This window comes from Pteronotus mesoamericanus, unplaced genomic scaffold (assembly GCF_021234165.1).
Source record: "Pteronotus mesoamericanus isolate MK-2021 breed Mesoamerican mustached bat unplaced genomic scaffold, CSHL_Meso_final contig_78, whole genome shotgun sequence".
Lineage (NCBI taxonomy): Eukaryota > Metazoa > Chordata > Mammalia > Chiroptera > Mormoopidae > Pteronotus > Pteronotus mesoamericanus.
The window spans coordinates 10594552-10613299 of NW_026555258.1; the positions used below are offsets into that span (position 1 = coordinate 10594552).

Consider the following 18748-nt stretch of genomic DNA (forward strand, 5'->3'; position numbering starts at 1 on the left):
CGTTAGTAGCATGTAAAGCCTTGCCATCAGGCAGACCTGGATTTGATCCCGACTCTGCCCTTACCAGCTCCATGGCCTTGGGAAAGTTATTTGAACTCTCAAAGCTTTGGTTTCTTCATCTGTAAATAGGATTGATACAATAGTAGCACTTTCCTCATAAGGTTTTTGTGAGGATTAAACGAGATAAGTTGCGTAGCACATAGGCATAGTAATGAGCATTACATAAATGTTAACTTTAATGGCAACGATGATGATGACGATGTATTTGAGTAGCTGCTATTCACAACTTCACGTATTCATTCATGACATATACTGAAGATGCTGCTAACATGGTGTCCCTAAAGAACTAGAGGCTTCAGGGAATCTTTGAATCTCCCTGGGTAAATGGCATGATGCTGGTTTTGAAAAACAATGGGGAGCGGGGAGTCCGGGAAGCATTCATCAATTTGCAAGTGCCCTGTGAAAATCTATGCCGCATTCCAGGCTGCAGGGAGCTCCGAGTAAAGCCTCGAATGGCCCCTTAGTGTCGGGGCATAAGCAGACAGTTTTGGCTGTTGTTTTATTGTGCTAACACATATATATACTATGAAGTTTACCCTCTTAACCATCTTTAAAGTATACAATTCAGTGGCATTAAATAGGTTCACAATGTTGTGCAACCATCACCACCATCCATCTCCAAAACTGTTTTCATCTTCCCAAGCTGAAGCTCTGTGTCCACTGAAGGAGTAGCTCCCCACTTCCCCCTCTCCCCACCCCTGGAAACCACCCTTTGCTTTCTGTCCCTAGGAATCCGACTCCTCTAGCTACCTCATATAAGTGGAACCATACAATGTTTGTCCTTTCGCGTCTCTTTTATTTCACTTAGCATAATGTCCTCAGGGGTCATCCTCATTGTAGCAGGTGTCAAAATTTCATTCCTTCTTAAGGCTGACTAACAGCTTAGTGTACGCGTGTACCGCATTTGTTTATCCATTGATGGACAGCCGATGGACATTTGGACTGTTTCCACCTTTTGGCTACTGTGAATAATGCTACGAGCATTTGTGTACCAACATTTAAGTCTCTGATTTTAATTCTTTTGGGTACATATCCAGAGGTGGAAGTGCTGGATCATGCAGAAGTTTCGTTTCCTACAAAGGCTTTTTACATTCCCAATGCACGAGGGTTACAATTTTTCTATATTCTCATCAATGCTTATTTTTATTTTTTTAAGTAACAGCTATGCTAATGGTCGTGAAGTGGCATGTCATTGTGGTTTTGATTCACATTTTCCTAATGATTAGCACTGTTGAACATCTTTTCATGTGCTTATTAGCCATCTGTATATCTTTTTTTGAGAAATTTCTATTCAAGTCCTTTGCCTATTTTTAATGGGGTTGCTTTTTGTTGTTGCTGTTGAGCTGTAGGAGTTTTAAAATATATTCTGAATGTTATTTCTTGTCAGACATATAATTTTCAGATATTTTCTCCCATTCCATGAGTTGCCCTTTCATTCTGTTGATAATGTTCTTTGATGCAAAGTTTTAATTTTGATGAAGATCCATTTATTTATTAATTTTTTTCCCTGTACTTTGGTGTCATACCCAAGAAATCATTGCCAAATCCAATGTCATGAAGCTTATCCCCTATGTTTTCTTCTAAGAGTTTTATAGTTTTAGCCCTTATGATTAGGCCTTTGACTCATTTTAAGTTAGTTTTTGTAAGTGGTGTGAGGTAAGGGTCCAACATCTTTCTTATCACACGTGAATATCCAGTTTTCCCAGCACCAGTCATTGAAAAGGCTGTCCTTTCCCCGTCGAGTAGCCCTGCCATCCTTGCCGAAAATCATTTGACCATAAACGCAAGGGTTTATTTCTGGGTTCTCTACCCTGTTCTATTGGTCCATATGTCTGCCTTTGTGCCAGTACCATGATGCTTTTTTAACTTGATTTTTATTACTTTTATTTAGGGCTGTAATAGGTTCACAGCAAAACTGAGCTGAGAGAACAGAGATTTCCTACATACTCACTGTCCCGCATATGCACAGCCTCCCCTACTATCAAAATCCCACACCAGGATACTTTTAGATATTTAAGACCCACCCCTGTGTCTCTTGATGGATTGAGAGGTCATTTCTTTTCATTACTGAATAATATTCCACTGTCTAGACAAACCATGGTTTATTTATCCATTCACCTACTGAAGGACATCTTGCTTGCTCCCATGTTTTGGCAAATATGAATAAAGCTGCTGTAAACATCTGTGTGCAGTTTTTTATGTGGACATAAGTTTTCAACTCATTTGGGTTTTATATGAATTGTTTATACCAACCATTGACATCTTAATAATATTAAGTTGTCTAGTCCATGAACATTGGGTGCCTTTTTTACTTATGCCTGTGTCTTCAATTTTTTTTCACAACATTTTGTAATTTTCAGTGCACAAAGCTTTTGCCTCTTTGGTTATTTCCTAGATGTTTTATTCTTTTTTGATGTTATTGTGAATAGAATTGTTTTATGAATTTCCTTTTGGGCTTGTTTATGGTTAGTGTATAGGAAAACAATTGATTTTTGTGTATTGATTTCATATGTGCAACTTTGTTGAATTTTTTATTTCTAACAGCTATGTGTCTGCGTTTGTGTGTGTGTACAATATTTAATCATTTGACCAGAAATGCAAGGGCAACAGGGTCTTACCTCCACCTTTACATAAAATCATGTCATAAGCAAACAGATACTTCACTTCTTCCCAGTTTGGATATTTCTTTTTCATGCCTATTGCTCTGGCTGAAATGTCCAGTAGTATGTTGGGTAGAGGCAGCAAAAATGAGCATCCTTGTCTCATTCTTGATCTTAGAGGAGAAGCTTTCAGTCCTCCTCCATCGAGGATGATGCTAGCTGTTTAAGCAGTGTTTTTACAAGATCTTAAGAAGAGGTGGGATTATGAGGTCCTGGGACCTATTTAAAATTGTGTTTCTCTGTGTTCCCAGTACCTAGTACAGGGTCTGGCACATGGTAATGATTGAATGAATGAATGAATGAATGAGCGAGTGAACACATTTTTTAAAAGGCAGTTTCTCAGAACGAAATGAGCCAGGTGCACTGCTGAATGAAGGGTTGATTTGGGATTCACAAAGGCAGCGAGGATTGAAGGGTGACCATCAGGGCGATAAGGAGTCATCAGTTGTCTCCTGACGTGGAGCAGGTGTTGGTCCCGCATCTCAAGCAGCGTAGCCGTTTGGATCTGAGAAAACTGCTGGGTGGTGTGCTTTCAAGAGATACCTCCCTGGTTAAGTTAATGCCCCTTCTCCATATCGGCCCTTAACAGTAGGAAGAAAATAACATATGCTGTATCCCTTTGTATTCCCGACTACTGAATTAGTAACTTCAGACCATTGGATGCAAGGAAAATGAGTGCAATGCTTTAAGTTATAGACGGAACTTGTTAATGCAAATAGAGTGTAACATATGCCTCACTTTGGCACAGCTTTGAAGTAACGTGCCTGATGTGCAGTGCTTGAGTCTGTTTGCCTTCGTTTTAATTGGGGATCGTTGGAAAGCATCGGGTCACCACCATTCCATCAATTACGCTGTGTTCTTCCATCGGGATGTAGCCCTCTCAACCTGGAGCAGATGAAACTTCTGATCACCCGTAGTCTCAGAGTGGGAAGATCAAATGGTTTTATTTAATGTGTTGGCATTTCTCTTCAACGGGACTTTAAACAAGCAGGTTCTAAATATGAACTAACATGTCCCCGCTTTTTCCTTCAACACACGTGGGTCATCCACGTTACAGATTTAGAACTGCATTCTGTAAAGGCAGAGTGTGGGAACTTTGATATAAGAATTCTGTAAGTGCAGAATTTGATCAAATTTGATTACTTTGATAAGCTGGGCTGTAATAAAAAGAGCAGGCGGTTTTGTCTCAGCGAGGGAAACCCTGTAGCTTGTACAAAAAGCAGACGTGTCCTAAGGGTACAAAGCTGTCTTCTAGGAGCCAAGGACAGGTAGGACAGCGGGGCTCAGAAGGGTCTGCGTCTCGGATCTAGAAGCCCTAAGAACCGAGGTCCCCCAGGCTCTGTCTCCAGGGCCACAGGGTCTTACCTCCACTTCTGTCCCTGCACCTGCTCCTTTTTTCTCTCTCAGCTGGTTGGCTGCCTTCACTTTTGTGTGCACACAGCCAAGTACAGCTGCCCGGCTGTGGCTTTTTATCACCTCCAGTTCAAGGGCTAGCCGAGGCTGCCTGGCATCTGATTTCCAAATTCCTGGGAGAATCTGGTTATCTCATCTTGAGTCAGATGACCGTTCCTTGTTTGTTCATTTATTTATTTAAAAAGTCTATCCTGAGCTCTGGCCAGTGTGGCTCGGCTGATTGGTGCACCCTTCCATCACCAAAGAGTTGCAGGTTTGATTCCTGGTCAGGGCACATTCCTCGGTTGTGGGTTCGATCCCTGGTCCTGGTGTGGGTGCACGTGGCCTGCTGTCTGAACGCATTACAGTCGCTGGTCTGGGAGTGTACGGGAGGCAGCCAGTCAATGCTTCTCTCTTGCATCAATGTTTCTCTCTCTCCCTTCCCCTCTCTCTAGAAGCAGTGAAGAAAAATGTCCTTGGCGTAAAGATTTTTTTAGAAAAGTCATTACTGAATGCCAGAAACTGTTTTAGGCACTGGAGAATGCATCCTGCATCCTGCCCTCGTGGACTCTGGGTGTGTGTGTGCGTGCGTGCATGCGTGTGTGTGTGTGTGTGAGAGAGAGAGAGAGAGAGAGAGAGAGAGAGAGAGAGACTGTGAAAGCTCATTCTTTGGGGACTAGGTTAAGAGTTACAATTTTCAGAGAAAGAGAAGTATGACTTGGGATCCACATAGACCTGGATTCAAATCCTGATTTCTCTCCTTACCAGCTCTGTGTGACTGTGGGCCTATCAGATTACCATTCTCAGCCTCAATTTTCTCATCAATAAAATGGGAAGAATACTCTCTAGGTAGTTATGTGGATTAAAATAAAAGGGTAAAGCCATGAGTACGGTGCCTGCCACATAGAATCAGAACTCTACCCCTCTCTGATTGTGACCCTGAGCAAATTACTTCACCTGTCTGAACCTGTTTCTTCACCTATGAAATAGGCAAGAATACCAGCTATGTCACGTGCGTACTATGAGGACCGAGTCACGTGATGTGTGCCCGGCTGCTGGGCATTCGTGCACAGAAGACATCAGTATGGCTGCTGCTCCTCTTGCTCGTTCTTAGTCACATTTTTTCTCTTTCTTCTAGTTCCCCTTCGGTCGACGCTTGCCATGTGACATCTACTGGCATGGTGTTTCGTTTCACGACAATGACATATACTCCGGTCAAGTGAACAAGTTCCCAGGTATCCGCTGTTGCTGTTGGCATTTACAAATGCTTCTGGGGCTGAGTCTCAGGGCACATCTGTCTTCAGGAACATGACAGTGTCAGATGCAGGCCTCTCACTTGGAACCTGCTGCCACTCTGCCTCGGGGCCACCACCTTGGGAGGGGCGTCACTCAGAGGGATCAGGACTTCACCCACCAAAGGTGTAAAGGTCAGAGGCTCAAAAACATCAAGAGACAGGCTCTCCTGGTCTAATTCTGCCGCTGCGAGTGCATGATTTTCGCCTTTCTGGTTAGAGATATAACAGGAGGGTGTCATGAGGGGACTATAGTCTCAAAGTGAAGGGGAAAAAAGACCATTTCACCTAAATAATCTGCAGGAAACGAAGTACGAAATAAAGTTCGAGGAATATGTCGCAGGAATGGGGTTCGCCGTTTTCATTTTCATTAAGGATCGTATCTGGAGGGGCCATTTTTAAAACCAAATGCACCCGCCTGGGAGCCAGCCTGGGTGGCTCCACTCGGACCCCGGGCCGTTGCCCCAGCGAGACTAACCTGCTGGGGGCTCCGGGCTGGAAGGTGGCTGCCCACGTTGTAAGATGCCCCCTCATTTCACTCCCAGCCTCCCTCTGTGCCTTTTCATTTTACTTTTAACCTCTGCTGCCCTCTTCTGCTGTGATTGCTATTCATTATTTTTAATGGCAAAGGGAGGAGGGCGGTTACAGGGAGCAGAAGTGCCTGGGGCAGGGCGGGGGCGGGGGGGTGAGGTGCGGAGTGGGGGAAGGCGCATTGGTTAAGCCGGGTATGAGCATAGCCGAAGGATCTTCCGCTGATTTTCAGAAATTTGAACAGATTGTCCAAAGCATGTTATAATACAGTAATTTTAAAAAATGCATCATCACCCTGAACTCTATCCCTCATTTAACAAACCCACCGAGTGGATATTAATATACTTCCTCCCAAACCTCAACCTTGTTTATCTATCATTTTTACATAGTTGCAGTCAGTGTGGTTGCCTGAATATAAGGTGTTTTCTCTTAGCATGATACTATTTATGCTTATTTTAAAAAGGAGAATCAATCCATTTTTTTTTTCCCTTTGGTGGTCCATGCCACAACTGTAAGAAAAACCTCTCAGAACACCTGATATTCATGCACTGGCTGGTTGTGCCACGTCTGCCAGGGAGTTTTCCACTGAGTGTGCAAGTTGCCCCAGGCCACATACAGCTCAGGTGCTCTTAGAAGGATCCAGGGCAGGAAATGCAGCTTGCCCACTGGCCAGTGCCGGGCATTTCTCCCCAGTGGGGTCTTTGCAGGGGTTTCAGGTGCTAGTGCATGGCCCCTCAGGTGCAAGTTCAGGGGCAAGGAGACAGGGCCCACATGGGTGGATGTGAGTCTGTCTTGGCTTAAAGAACCCGTAGGAGCCAATATCTCGTGTAGCTACTCCACAGCAGAGCTTCCAGGGTCCCTGCCGGGGTCATGCTCAGTGACACGCATCACTACACTCAGGGAAAGCCTGGAACTGTGGCTTCCTACCAGGTATTTATGCAATTTGCCAATCGGGGGTCATTTTAACCATATGCTTTGTTTTCTAGTAACACAGCTAACTTTCTACTTTATTGGTTTCCAGGGGAATGGAGCTAGAAAATTAACCCAAGGTCACATCAGTCCTTAGAGGAGGAGAGAGGGTTCTGTTACAGGACAAGGACGTCGCCTGCAGCCAGGGTTCTTGCGCACGGTTTAATGGGATAGCTATTATTTTCTCTATCTTGCTGCTCCGAAAAGGTGACTTTTTGATGCCACTAAAGAACTCACTGGGATGTCAGGAGAACATAATTTGAAAGAGAACAACTCTTTGAATGAGGACAGAGTTCCTAAGACATGACTCACCAAATGAGGCTTCATTTACGTTTTCCCCTCGGCTCCTGCCTCGTGTAATGGCTGAGAGAAGGAAAGAAGTCTGGCTGTGTCTCTACATTCGGAACACAAATTAGAAATACAGAGAAAAATACCCCGTCAGGACCGGCTTCGTTAAAGGTGATGTAGGAATATTCACCTCAAAGAAGCAGGTTTGTCCCATCCCATGCCCCGCATGCCAGCGATTAGCACATATACTTTCCACTGTACTAACGGCAGCTAATTAGCTCTAATGACAAAGCAGGCTCTCAGGGCCCTGGGCAGAAGGACCGCGTAGCCACACCCCCTGCTCTGAGAAAGACGGCCATCCTGAGCCATGGGTGGCTGCGGAACAGCCTGTCCTTTGGCTCCCGTCTCTGCCCCACCTTATCTTCTGTCTCTCATATGTCCCATTATTTAAAAAATGCATTTCGCATGCCCTGGATGTTACTTACAGTAAGTCCTAGTGGACGTGCCAGGCAAGTATAAACACTTCCCACGCTGAATGAACGGAAAACTTTTAGATACGCATATGGAAGTAATTTATTTTGTTTGTGCCAGCACATTAGAGTTTAGCCACTTTTCAACGGGCAATTTCCTTCGAATGTTATTGTATCTTAACTGATGAACTAAGACTTTCTATAAAAATAATCCGATCTAGATGTGTCTCAAAGTCCAGAACTGTCCAAGTCTTAGCTTACAAACAACAGTCTTTTGGTGAGTTTCAGGGTCTGAGATGTTGGCAGCATGTGGTGGGTGGTGCCTGAGAGCCACCCTGGGGAGGGGACTTTCTGTAAAGCGGGGGCTCCAGGGAGAGACCCACGGGGCAGCCATCTGGCAAGCGCAGGTCTGGGCTGAGACACAAAGACAAGGAGGAAGGCATGTAGGGAGGGAGGTGTAATCCAAAATAAGTGCTAATGCCAGAGGGAGCTTGGGATGCTGTGGGAGTTTGGGCCGGGCACGTGACCTGACTCAGATTTGCTTGGGGGCAGGTGGGGTGAGAGATCCTGGGGAAGGAAGACTGACACGTGAGCAGAGCCTCCAGGGATGGGTGGGACGGAACCTCCTGCAAAGCAAGGGGGCAGAGTTGATGCGAAGATGTAGACCGAGCACGCTGCTCACTCAGCTAAGGGCAAGCCGCCCATGGTGGTTAGAAAGGGTCCAGTGTAATAGGCAGGGACAAAAGGGCATGGGAAGCCACTGAGGAATTTTTAAACCAGAGAGTGACGTGGGCCAGCTTAGATTTGAGAGAGTTCAGCCAGAGGGGGGTGCATTGGAGGTGGGTAGAATGCTGAGGGAGGGAGTGGAGAGAGAGCTAAGAGGCTGCTGCGGTGTCCAAGCAAAGGTGAACTTACCAGGGGGGATGCGAGTGGGGAGAGGAGGATGGGTCTGAATACTGTTTGCTGTCTGATGACTAGAATGTGTTTTTGTTATAAATGATACTTGTATTGAATGATGCTCCCAACACGGCTCAGATTTTATGTTATTTTTATTATTATTTTTTAATTGGGCAAGCCTGAGGATCAAGCTGTTACACCGTTGGGCAGCTCCACACGGGGTGAGACCCACGAGGCCTGACACTTCGCTGTAGCAGAAGAACCCAGGCCCGGAAGAGGGAGCAGGAGGCAAGCTCTTGGTGTGAGAGCCGCAGCCCGAGTTAGGGGGTTTTCCTAGTTGACAGGGGAACTGCCAAAACAGGAACGTCTAGGGATAGGCCTTGGTGAGAAACCCAGGTAGGCGGTCAGGCTCCAGGGAACCTGAAAGTGGGCACCGAAGTCGCAGGCAGGAGGAGCCTCGCACTCGCCGGTAGATGTCGGGGAAACAGGAGGAACATTGGAGAGAACAAGGCAGAGGTGTTGCTAAGGTAGCCCCTCAGGTACCAGGAGCAAAAGACAGGTTTCCAAAATTTGGGGACAAAGCAGTGGAACCTCAGAAAACAGTTAAAATCCTCCTTATTTAATTAGACTGCAAAGTTGGGGTCACAGATTGCCTTGTGCCCAATCTTGAGGGGAACCGATGTCAGAGCCGGAGCTTCCATCTCAGGTCAGAGCAGGGCCCAGGGCCCAGGGCAGGGGTCACAGGTCGGGCCAGGTGCCACAGCTGCTTAGAGAAGGGAGGTAGTATCTGGAGCCAGCAGAGCCTGGCGATGACCCCCCGACTCCCATTCACGTACTTACTTTGGGAACACGGGCTCTGGCCCAGCTGGAAGGTCAGCAATTCTTGTCAGTGTCTTACTGAGAGAAGATGGCACGCCTCCCATCTGCCTCTGAGCCACCGCCAGAGGTGGGGACGCCAGCAGCTTCCTTATGGAGTCCGGGAAAGGGTGGGGGACATTCTCCCTGGCAGCATTGGGTGGCAACACGGCCAAGATATGGTCGAGGGACAAAGGCTTTGGTGGTCAGTGGATTGAGGAGGGTCTACGCAGGTGCCTTCTGCAGACGGGCGTTTGGGCGGGGCCGGGGCCAGGGCTGAGCTGTCTGTAGCCAGCGGGCTGGGAGTGTCTGGGAGAAGGAGCCCCTGCTCCGTAGGGCTGCTTCTCACGTTGGCTGTTTCCAGCAGAAAACCACCTGGAGACAGATACAGAGGTAACCTTGGAAGCAGATCTGTCAGCTTGTGCAGGGGCCGCTGATCCACATCCCAGAAGGAGCCCTTGCAGGCTGCAATGAGCATTTCCTTAACTCGCTGGGCCTTGGTTCTCACGAAACTTTGCCGGAACATTCAAATCGTGCTCCTGCTCTCACGGCACTTCTCTCTGGGTGGGCGTGTGTCCTTCTGAGCAGCTGAGGGGGTTCGGAAACTTCCCCTGTCACCGCACCGTGAAGTACAGGGGACGCCACGGTGCTGTGGTCGGGAGTCGCTGTCACTTGGTGTAAGGGGCTCCGTCACAGTTAGCGCGGAAAGTTTTTAGTTGAATACTATAATGAAAATGTTTGTCAGACACAAGCGAAAAGTTTCCAAGAAAGTGGAAAGCCTGTTTTCGTGCACTTTGTGTTCAGCTCCAGTGTTGATAACTCCAAATTTCTAATTTCACAGGGGAATAAAAAGGAATAGCTGTAATTTTCCGAACTCATACTTCTTTCTTGGGAAGATCAGAATGGTGTCCTCAGTGAGTTGAGTTTTTGGTAGTAATGTTGAAGAGTCCCCATGACAGCGTAGTTTATTAGTACTTTTTAAGCTCCTTTATTTCTTGCTTAATCCTTCTCTATATCCTTCTAAACAAGAACGAAGAGCCAAGGCGTTGACATCCTGAAGTTGCGATCTTTAGATGTATTGCCCTTTTAAGTATGCCACGGGAAGCAAGAAGTAGGTTATTAAAACCTTCACTCTCCCACCTTTACCCTTTGCTTCCTGAAGAGGGGAATTTAGAGAAACCTCGTTCATTCTGATTGTGTCCGTTTGGAAGGTGTGGTAATTTGGACATGCCAAGCTGACATGGAACTTTGTCTTTCTATGAAAAGTAACTCTGCTAAGCAAATTCCCAGTGTTCACGGGAACTGTGTGGCTCTTTCAGGGTGAAAGCCTCTTTCCGTCTCCATTTTTAGCGGCAATATTTCCTTTAAGGAATAAGCGTGCTACAATGTAAAATAATTCACTTAAAACTAAGGTAAACACTCAGTTTCTTCTCTTGTCAGAGTTATTAAAGATATGACAAGAAAAGAAAAGCCCCCCATTCATTGCAGATGTTTTCTAAGTGAGACATTTCAATCCCCTCTGGATAAATTAGTGAGACCTGACCAATGTAAGTTTTGATACTTAGAACTAAAGGAACCCTGTGGATCCTATTCACCCCCCGACCCTTAAACTATAAATTATGCCATGACATCTTTTCCAGTTCCTGTCCTTATTTAAAAGAGACAGATTTTATGTGGCAAGGTATATATTTTTCTACTTTATACCTTTAATAGTCATGAAAGATGAAAACAAGGCAACTTAAATAAGCTTCTCATAATGTAAGCAGAGACCACTAGGTAATATTCTCTAGGGTATAAGACAGAAGGAATCCCAGAAATGTGTATGATGGTCCCAAATTTAAAAAATGATACTAGGTTTTCAGTGCAAGATATGATGCTTCTCTATCCATTATCTAGGGGGCCGACAAAGAATGGAATAATAAGGTAGGTGGAAACTGATTCCTTCAAACTGATATTTCCTTGTTATTAGGAAAGAAAATTCACCTATTACCTCGAGTTCTTCATTGGTTTGGTGGATCTTTCCAAACCACAAGTCACCGCTGTGGGTAGCAACTCACCTTTAAGTCTTGTCTGAAAAAGTGAATACGGGTGGTTGTAAAAGCCCCAAGGAATGGCTGTTTCCTAGCCGGTGGCCGTGTGGTGAAACCCCACCCATCTCTCCCTCCAGGCATGACCGAGATGGTGCGGAAAATCACTCTGAGCAGAGCGGTGAGGATCATGCAGAGCCTCTTCCCGGAGGAGTACAACTTCTACCCTCGCTCGTGGATCCTGCCCGACGAGTTCCAGCTCTTCGCGGCTCAGGTAGGCCCGCGCCATCCCCACAGCCCTTGAACTACACTGTGGCTGCAGCCGTGTCCTGGGAGCTGGGGCCAGGGGTGCCCCGGAAGCTGAGACGGGTCAAGGGGGTGTGTGACAGGGCGCAGCGGGTGTTGGCAGTGATCCCGGCAGAGCTGTACAGGTAGGGTGACAGGTAGGTAGCCTGAAGAAGTGGGTCTTGACATGAGACAGTTTGGACGCTGACATTGGAGCTGCATGATGGGGTCAGTGCTTGGGAGCCAAGGGGACAGAGCAGGGGCCGGGGGCGGAGCCCACAGGCGGACTGCGACTTTGGGTGAGTCCTGGAGGTGCATTCCACTCCCTGCCTGCTTTAAATTTGTCCCAGAATCAATTTTCAAACCACCCATTCCATATCAAAGCAATATATTTTAGCATGAAATACTTGGGATATTTTGCCATCATTGTGTCACAGAACCGGTAGGGTAGCTGGATTCAGAATTGTCATTTTGGTTAGTCTTTAATGATTGCATTTAGGATTGTTTCAAAGGCTTTGTCAACGGGTTCCACGGCCCATCCCATATCTCTGAGGGTAGCTGTACAACAAATACCCGTCTAATTGTGATGTGGTTAGTACCAGCTATTGGTCCTGCTATGTTCCATGCATTGTGCTAGGAGGTTAACATTAGTTCTTTTATTCCTCACAGTAAAGTTGACTGTATCAATATTATTATTCCCACTTTATGGATGAGGAAACTGAGGTTTTGAGAAATGAAGTGACTTGCTTGAGGAGTCGGATTTAGAATGAGAGCTGATTTCAAGGCCTGTGCTTTTTATAGTCTCTTTTATTGCCTGCATATTGTTTTGGTTTTAATTTTAAATCATAAAACTTGCAATAAAGTTACAACTTATAAAGCACACAAAAAGCTTGAAGTGGTCATTTTTAAAAAGAAGCTCTCTATGGGATGGCGTCATGTGGGTCTATGCATTTCTTAAAATTCATCAAAGCATTAACTTAAGTGAATGCATTTTATTATATACAAATTATGTTTCAATTAAGTTAATTTTAAAAAATAAGGTAAACTATCAGCTGTTCCCCATCCTGACCTCTCCGTTTCCCACTCGTGTGTCTCTGCTCCCGGTGTGGAATAGCTTTCTTTCCCATTTCTGCAACTCTCTCTCTAGCAACTTTGCGAGGCTGAATTTAAATAGGATTCCAGCTGTGCCTTCAAGATCAGGTAGATGAGAACAGTGTTTCCATCACTTCCCAGAGGTTCCTCTGGGCCCCTTTGCAGTCAGTCTCCTTAAACCCTGGCCTGGGCAGCTGCTCATCTGCATTCTCATCACAGATTCATTTTGCCTGTTCAAAAAACTCACATACATGGAATCCTATAGTGTGTGCTTCTTGGAGACTTCTTTTTTCTTTCAGAATTATGTTTTTGAGATTCATCCATGTTCGTTGGGTGTGTGTGTGTGTTTTTTGTTTTTTTTTTTGTGAGAAGTGCTCCATTGTGTGAATATACCACAATTTTTTAATGCATTCACCAATCGATGGGCATTTGGGTTATTTCCGGTTTGGGGACATTATAAATAAAGCTGCCACAACTAATCGTGTACATAAGAACTGGAGGAGGAGGAAGAGTCTTGATCATATGGTAGATGTATGTTTAACTTTATAAGAAATTGCCAAAATGTTTTCCAAAGTGGTTGTAACACTTACCCTTTGGCGGGCAGTGAGAGTTCTGCTTGTTCCACAGCATCGCCAGTACTTAGTTCTGTTGGTCCTTTGAATTTTAGACATTCTGGGAGATGTGTAGCTTATCTCTTTATGGTTTTAATTTATACCTCCTGATGTTTAGATGTTGAGCATCTTTTCATATGCTTTTTGGCCATTTGACTATTTCCTATTAAATGTCTATTCAAAATTTTTGCTCATTTTTATTAGTATTTTATTTTTAAGTTGTAAGTTCTTTATATACTCTGTGTACAAGTCTTTTGTGTATCTATTATGATGTGTTTGTGCACATATTGTAAATATTTGCTCCCACTTTTCAAAGTCTTAACCTTGAATTTTCATTTTAACTGTCTTTTGAAGAGCAAAAGTTATTAATTTTGATGGAGTTTAATTTATCATTATTTTATAGTTTATGCTTTTGCGTGATATCCAAGACATCTTTGCCTAATTAAAGGTTATGGAGACTTTATACTTTGTGTTTTATTCTAGAGGTTTTAGTCTTAGCTTTTACATCTAGGTCTATAGTCCATTTCAAGCTAGTTTTTGTGTATGGTACGAGGTTAGGGTCAAAATTTGCTTTTTCCTATATGGATATTCTGGTTTCAGCTCCTTTTGTTGAAATGATCATCATTTCCTCCACTGAATTACCTTGGCATTTTTGTTGAAAATCAGTAGGCCATATATGTTTTGGTATGTTTTTGGACTCTCTTTTATTCCATTCATCTGTGTGTTTATTCTTATGCTTATAAAGCGAAGGCTATAAAGTCGGTCTTGAAATCGAGTAATGCCAGTCTTTCCACTTAGTTTATCTTCAGAATTATTTTGGCTACTATAGGTCTTTTGTATTTTCAGATCAATGTTATAATCAGTTTGTCCCATTTCTACAAAGAATCTTGCTAGGACTTTGGTATTGTGTTGAATCGACAGATCAGATTGGAGACAGTGAGCATCTTAACAAAGCTGAGTTAGATCCATGACTTTTATCTCTATTTATTTATGTTTTCCTTATTTATCTCTTATTTCATTTTTATGCTCTGTAAATGGTATTTTTAAATTTCATTTTCCTGTCATTTGTTGCTAGTTATAGACATCCAGTTGACTTTTTAATTCTGAACTTGTACCATGTGATCTTGCTTGATTCCCTTATTAGTTCTAGAAGCTCTTTTTTTGTAGATTTGTTGGGATTTTCCATGCATATGATTAATTCATTTGTGAATAAATGTTATTTCTTCCTTTGTAATCTATGTGCCTTTTATTTCTTTTTCTTGTTAATCTGGACTGGGTTAGGACCTCTGTACAATATTAAATAGAAGTGATTAGAGTGGACATCCTTGCCTTGTTCCCGGTGTTAGGGGGAAGGCATACAGCCTTTCATGGCTACATATGAGGTTAACTAGAGGTTGTTCATAGATGCCCTTTATTAGGTGGATAAAGGTGTCTTCTTTAGTTTGCAGAAAATTTTTAATCATGAATGGGAAGATGATTTTGTCAAATGCCTTTCTGCATCTATTAAGACGTTATGAATTTTTTCCTTTATTTTGGTAATATGATGAATCACACTGATTAATATTTTTATTGTTTTTCAATTACAGTCTTCCATATTTGCCCCCCATTACTCTCCCCTGCCCCTCCAGCCCCCACCTCTAATTCAGTCCTCCCCTGCCCCATTGTCTTTGTCCATGGGTCCTTTTTATATGTTCCTTGATGACCTTGCATTCCTGTTATAAATCCTGCTTGGTTCTAAAGTATTATTCTTTTTATATACTGCTAAACTCTGTTTGCTGATATTTTGTTATGAATTTCTGTGTCTTCGATCATGAGAGATGTTGGCATTTGATGTCTTTGGTTTGGTGTCAGGCAGGCTTTATTAAATGAGTTGGCAAATGCTTCTATTTTTTGAAGATTTTGTTAGAATTATTTCTTTCTTAAATGCTTGATGGAATTCACTATTGAAGGTACTTGGGCACGGAGCTTTCTTCCTGAGAATATGTTAAGTTTGATTTTTTAAAATATGTACAGGTAATTTGTCTTTCAAGGAACTAGTCCATTTCATCTAAGTTGTCAAATCTACTGAAATAAAATTTTTAAAATAATATTTCCTTATTTTTTACCATCTGTGAGATATGTAGCATTGCCGATATTGGTAATTTATGTTTACTTTTTTTCATGATCAGTCTAGCTAGAGGTTTATTAATTTTTTTCCCTTTTTTGAAGAACCAATTTGTGATTTTATTATTTTTCTCTCTTTTTTTGTTCATTTTCTATATCATTGACTTCTAATTTTTGTTATTTCTACTTCTTTTGGGTTTACTCTTCTTTCCTTTAGAAACTAAAAAGCTATTTTAAAGAGGAGGCCAAGTTCACTGATTTTAAACCTTAAAGCAGCAGATTTCCCTGTCCGCAATCCTTGCTCTCTTTCTCATTGTAAGTGTGTAGAAACACAGCGGGTTTTTATATATTAATCCTGTATCCTTGCTAACCTCGCTAACATCCGCTAGTAGGTTCAGCAGCCTATTTTGTAGGTTCCATGGGATTTTCTATATAGACTATCATGTTCTCTGAGAATAGGATGGTTTCATGCCTTGCTTTCCAATCAGCCCTTTATTTCTTTTTCTTGCCTTGTTGTGCGGGCTAGAAACATCGTAAAATGTTATCTGGGCGACAGACAGGCTGAGGGTTGTATTAAGGCATTAAGACGGGAGTCTTACACAGGGAAACACATGCCAGGGACACTTAGAAGGTGGACACTGCAGGACTTGGGGACAGATCAGAGCGGGGGATGCTTTCAGGGATCTGGTGGCGATGCCGTTGCCGAGACTGGAAGCCCCAGAGAAGGAGCAGGTTTAATGGGAAAGGGGGGAAACCTGAGCTAGTGCTGGTGGCTCATCTGTTAGGTTTCTGATTTTAGCTGTAAAGACAGACTCTTTATCATCAATAAAAGGGGGTGGGGTTGGGTTAGCAACCGCTCCGCCTCTTCCTGTGTCAGCGTTCTAAGCCTTCAAGTGTCAGAGCTCATTGGATCCATGCTGAAGTTCCTTAGAACTGGATAGTTCCCTGACAGAAAGAGGGTTTCTTTGTGTCTATAATGACAATAATCTAGAATCTGCTGGTTCAGGGGCTGGCACATGCAGAATAGGACCGTGAACACCCTGGTACCATCACTTAGCCCTGATGGGACCTCAGGTGTCCCTTGCCCTGTCAGCCCCATTTCTCCGCTTGGTAAGTGGGGAACTGGTTATGACCTCCGAGGGATGATGGGGATCCAGGGGGTATTTGATGATGAAATGCTTCATTAGCAGCCGGTTTGATTTTTTTTTTGAAGTGGCACTCTTGTTATTAATATCCCCTTTGTTTTAATACAAAACAACACATTCACATTAAGTATTCAAATATAGAAACGTGTAATGTAAAAAGTAAAAGAAATGGCCCCACTCCCCAGAAATTACTGGACACTTCCATGCTTATTTTTCCAGTTTTTTGTGTACACACAAATTCATACTGTAACACATATAGCTTTTTTCATTTGAAAAATGGATTTTACTTTACATTGTTTTCGCCTCTTTTCCCCACTGAGTGTATTTTGGACATTTTTCCACGTTAGCTCTGTAGAGTGGTAGTCCATCATACGAATGCGCCATGACTTTTCAAATCACCTCTCTCCTCATGGACATTTAGGTAGTTCTCTGATTTCTTGGTTCAATAAAGAGTTTTGCTGGGCGCGCCCTCCCGTGGGTATCTTTCGACACTCGTGCCGGCATTTCCTTCAGATGGACATCTCCAAGTGGAGTTCCTGTATTTACATTTCGATGGGCAAGCCACACCCAAGGCTTCATTGGAAACACCGCCCTTGATCGGGAGGGAGAACTGGCTCCTGCAGCCAGGGCGGCGGGCGAGCCTTCAGAGCAGTGCGTGGGCTTTGCCGCGTGACTCGGCAACAGCAGGCGGAGGTCTGAGTAGTTGGGAAACACTCTAAAACCTGACACTCTGTGGGTATTCTGTTCCTCCCATTAATTAGGATTCAATTTACTTTGTTAAGAAAGGGGGAGACGCATGCTCCCCCCCTGCTAAAAGCACTTGCAAAACTGGTACCCAGATACGATCAGCAGGTGGCACTAGGAGGAAGCAAGTGGGATTCCCAGTGGAAATTTTTGTGAAAACGAGAGGAGGATGCAGGCTTCCTTTCCAATTTTAGCAGATGGCCAATAAAAAAAATTCCTTGGAGTTTATTTTGCATATGGTCTCCCATCTGGGTATTTGAGAAAAGTACAGTTTTGTTATCAAAACAGTATTTATTATGGTGAAGGAGTTTATATTTCATAGCAGAAGAACTTTTTAGTGACTAAAGCCAAAAAGCTGTTCAATAATGCTTTGCAGTTTCTTGGAGAGAACCAGCAAGCACGGGGCTCTTCCATTTTCCTCTCCAGTTACCCTCCTAAGTTAGCTTTTATTGATTCAGCTCCTCAAGGCTGAATGAAACGCATTATTTGCAAAATCCCCAGGGAACAATGTTCTCCACTGGCTGTAGGAACTAGGAAAATGTGGACTTATAAGTAGGTCAGAGTCGAGGCAGAAAGAAAACCTGCAAAATGGTGCATATGTTCCTTGTCCTGGCCCCACGCTCATCCATCCAGTAAGCTTCCAGTGAGTCGGTTCTGCGCATCCTTTTCCTTCGCATAGCCAATGTGCCAATTGGGCTGACTGCAGGTCACCCTGTGGTTGAAGTGCACCCAAAGGGTGACGTTTAAACCCTTCCCAGGCCTTGTGGAGCTCTTGCCTACCTCTGCAGCCTCAGCACCCACCAGGTGCAACCCCTTCCTCTGGGATCCTTCCATAATCAGCTTGTTTTTGGAACTCAGCTCGCCTCTGCCTCACCTCTCCTTTTGCCTGGAGCATCATCGTGGCCGCCCTTCGTGGCCCTCCCAACCTCCCAGGCTGCCTTCTGTCACCTGACCAATTTTGCTCGTTCTTCAGACCCCTGCTTATTTTTTTACTTTCCCTGTAAAACCTACTCTACCACCACCACCGCTCGCCCGCCACACACACTGAGGGGCACTTTGTTTTCCTGTCTTCGTGGTGCTCGTGTCTACCACACTGTTTAGTGACTCAGTGTTTAGTTATCTTTCCCTCCTGCTCTAGGTTCCGTGAGGGCAGCGAGTGACCGGATCAGTCTTATTCATCACGGTATCCCTTGCACTTATCATAGTGCCTGGCCCATAGTGGGAAGCCAAGTGTATTTGCCAAATTGAATTACAAATTAATATGCAGGTGCTATGGTTTAAAATTTCATCTCTTAGGAGTTTAGCCATCAAAAGCCATTGGCTTCTC

The 18748-nt window shown here is 44.0% G+C and overlaps 1 protein-coding gene across 2 annotated transcripts in view; it reads left to right on the plus strand.

The window, feature by feature from the left end:
• Positions 1-18748, plus strand: part of TTLL11 (tubulin tyrosine ligase like 11) — a 186767-nt gene that overhangs the window by 28312 nt on the left and 139707 nt on the right. For both annotated transcript variants that reach the window (XM_054584443.1, XM_054584444.1), the window contains exons 2-3: positions 5251-5347; positions 11582-11715. In XM_054584443.1, the coding sequence (XP_054440418.1) occupies positions 5251-5347; positions 11582-11715 (231 nt within the window). The remainder of the gene's footprint in view (positions 1-5250; positions 5348-11581; positions 11716-18748) is intronic.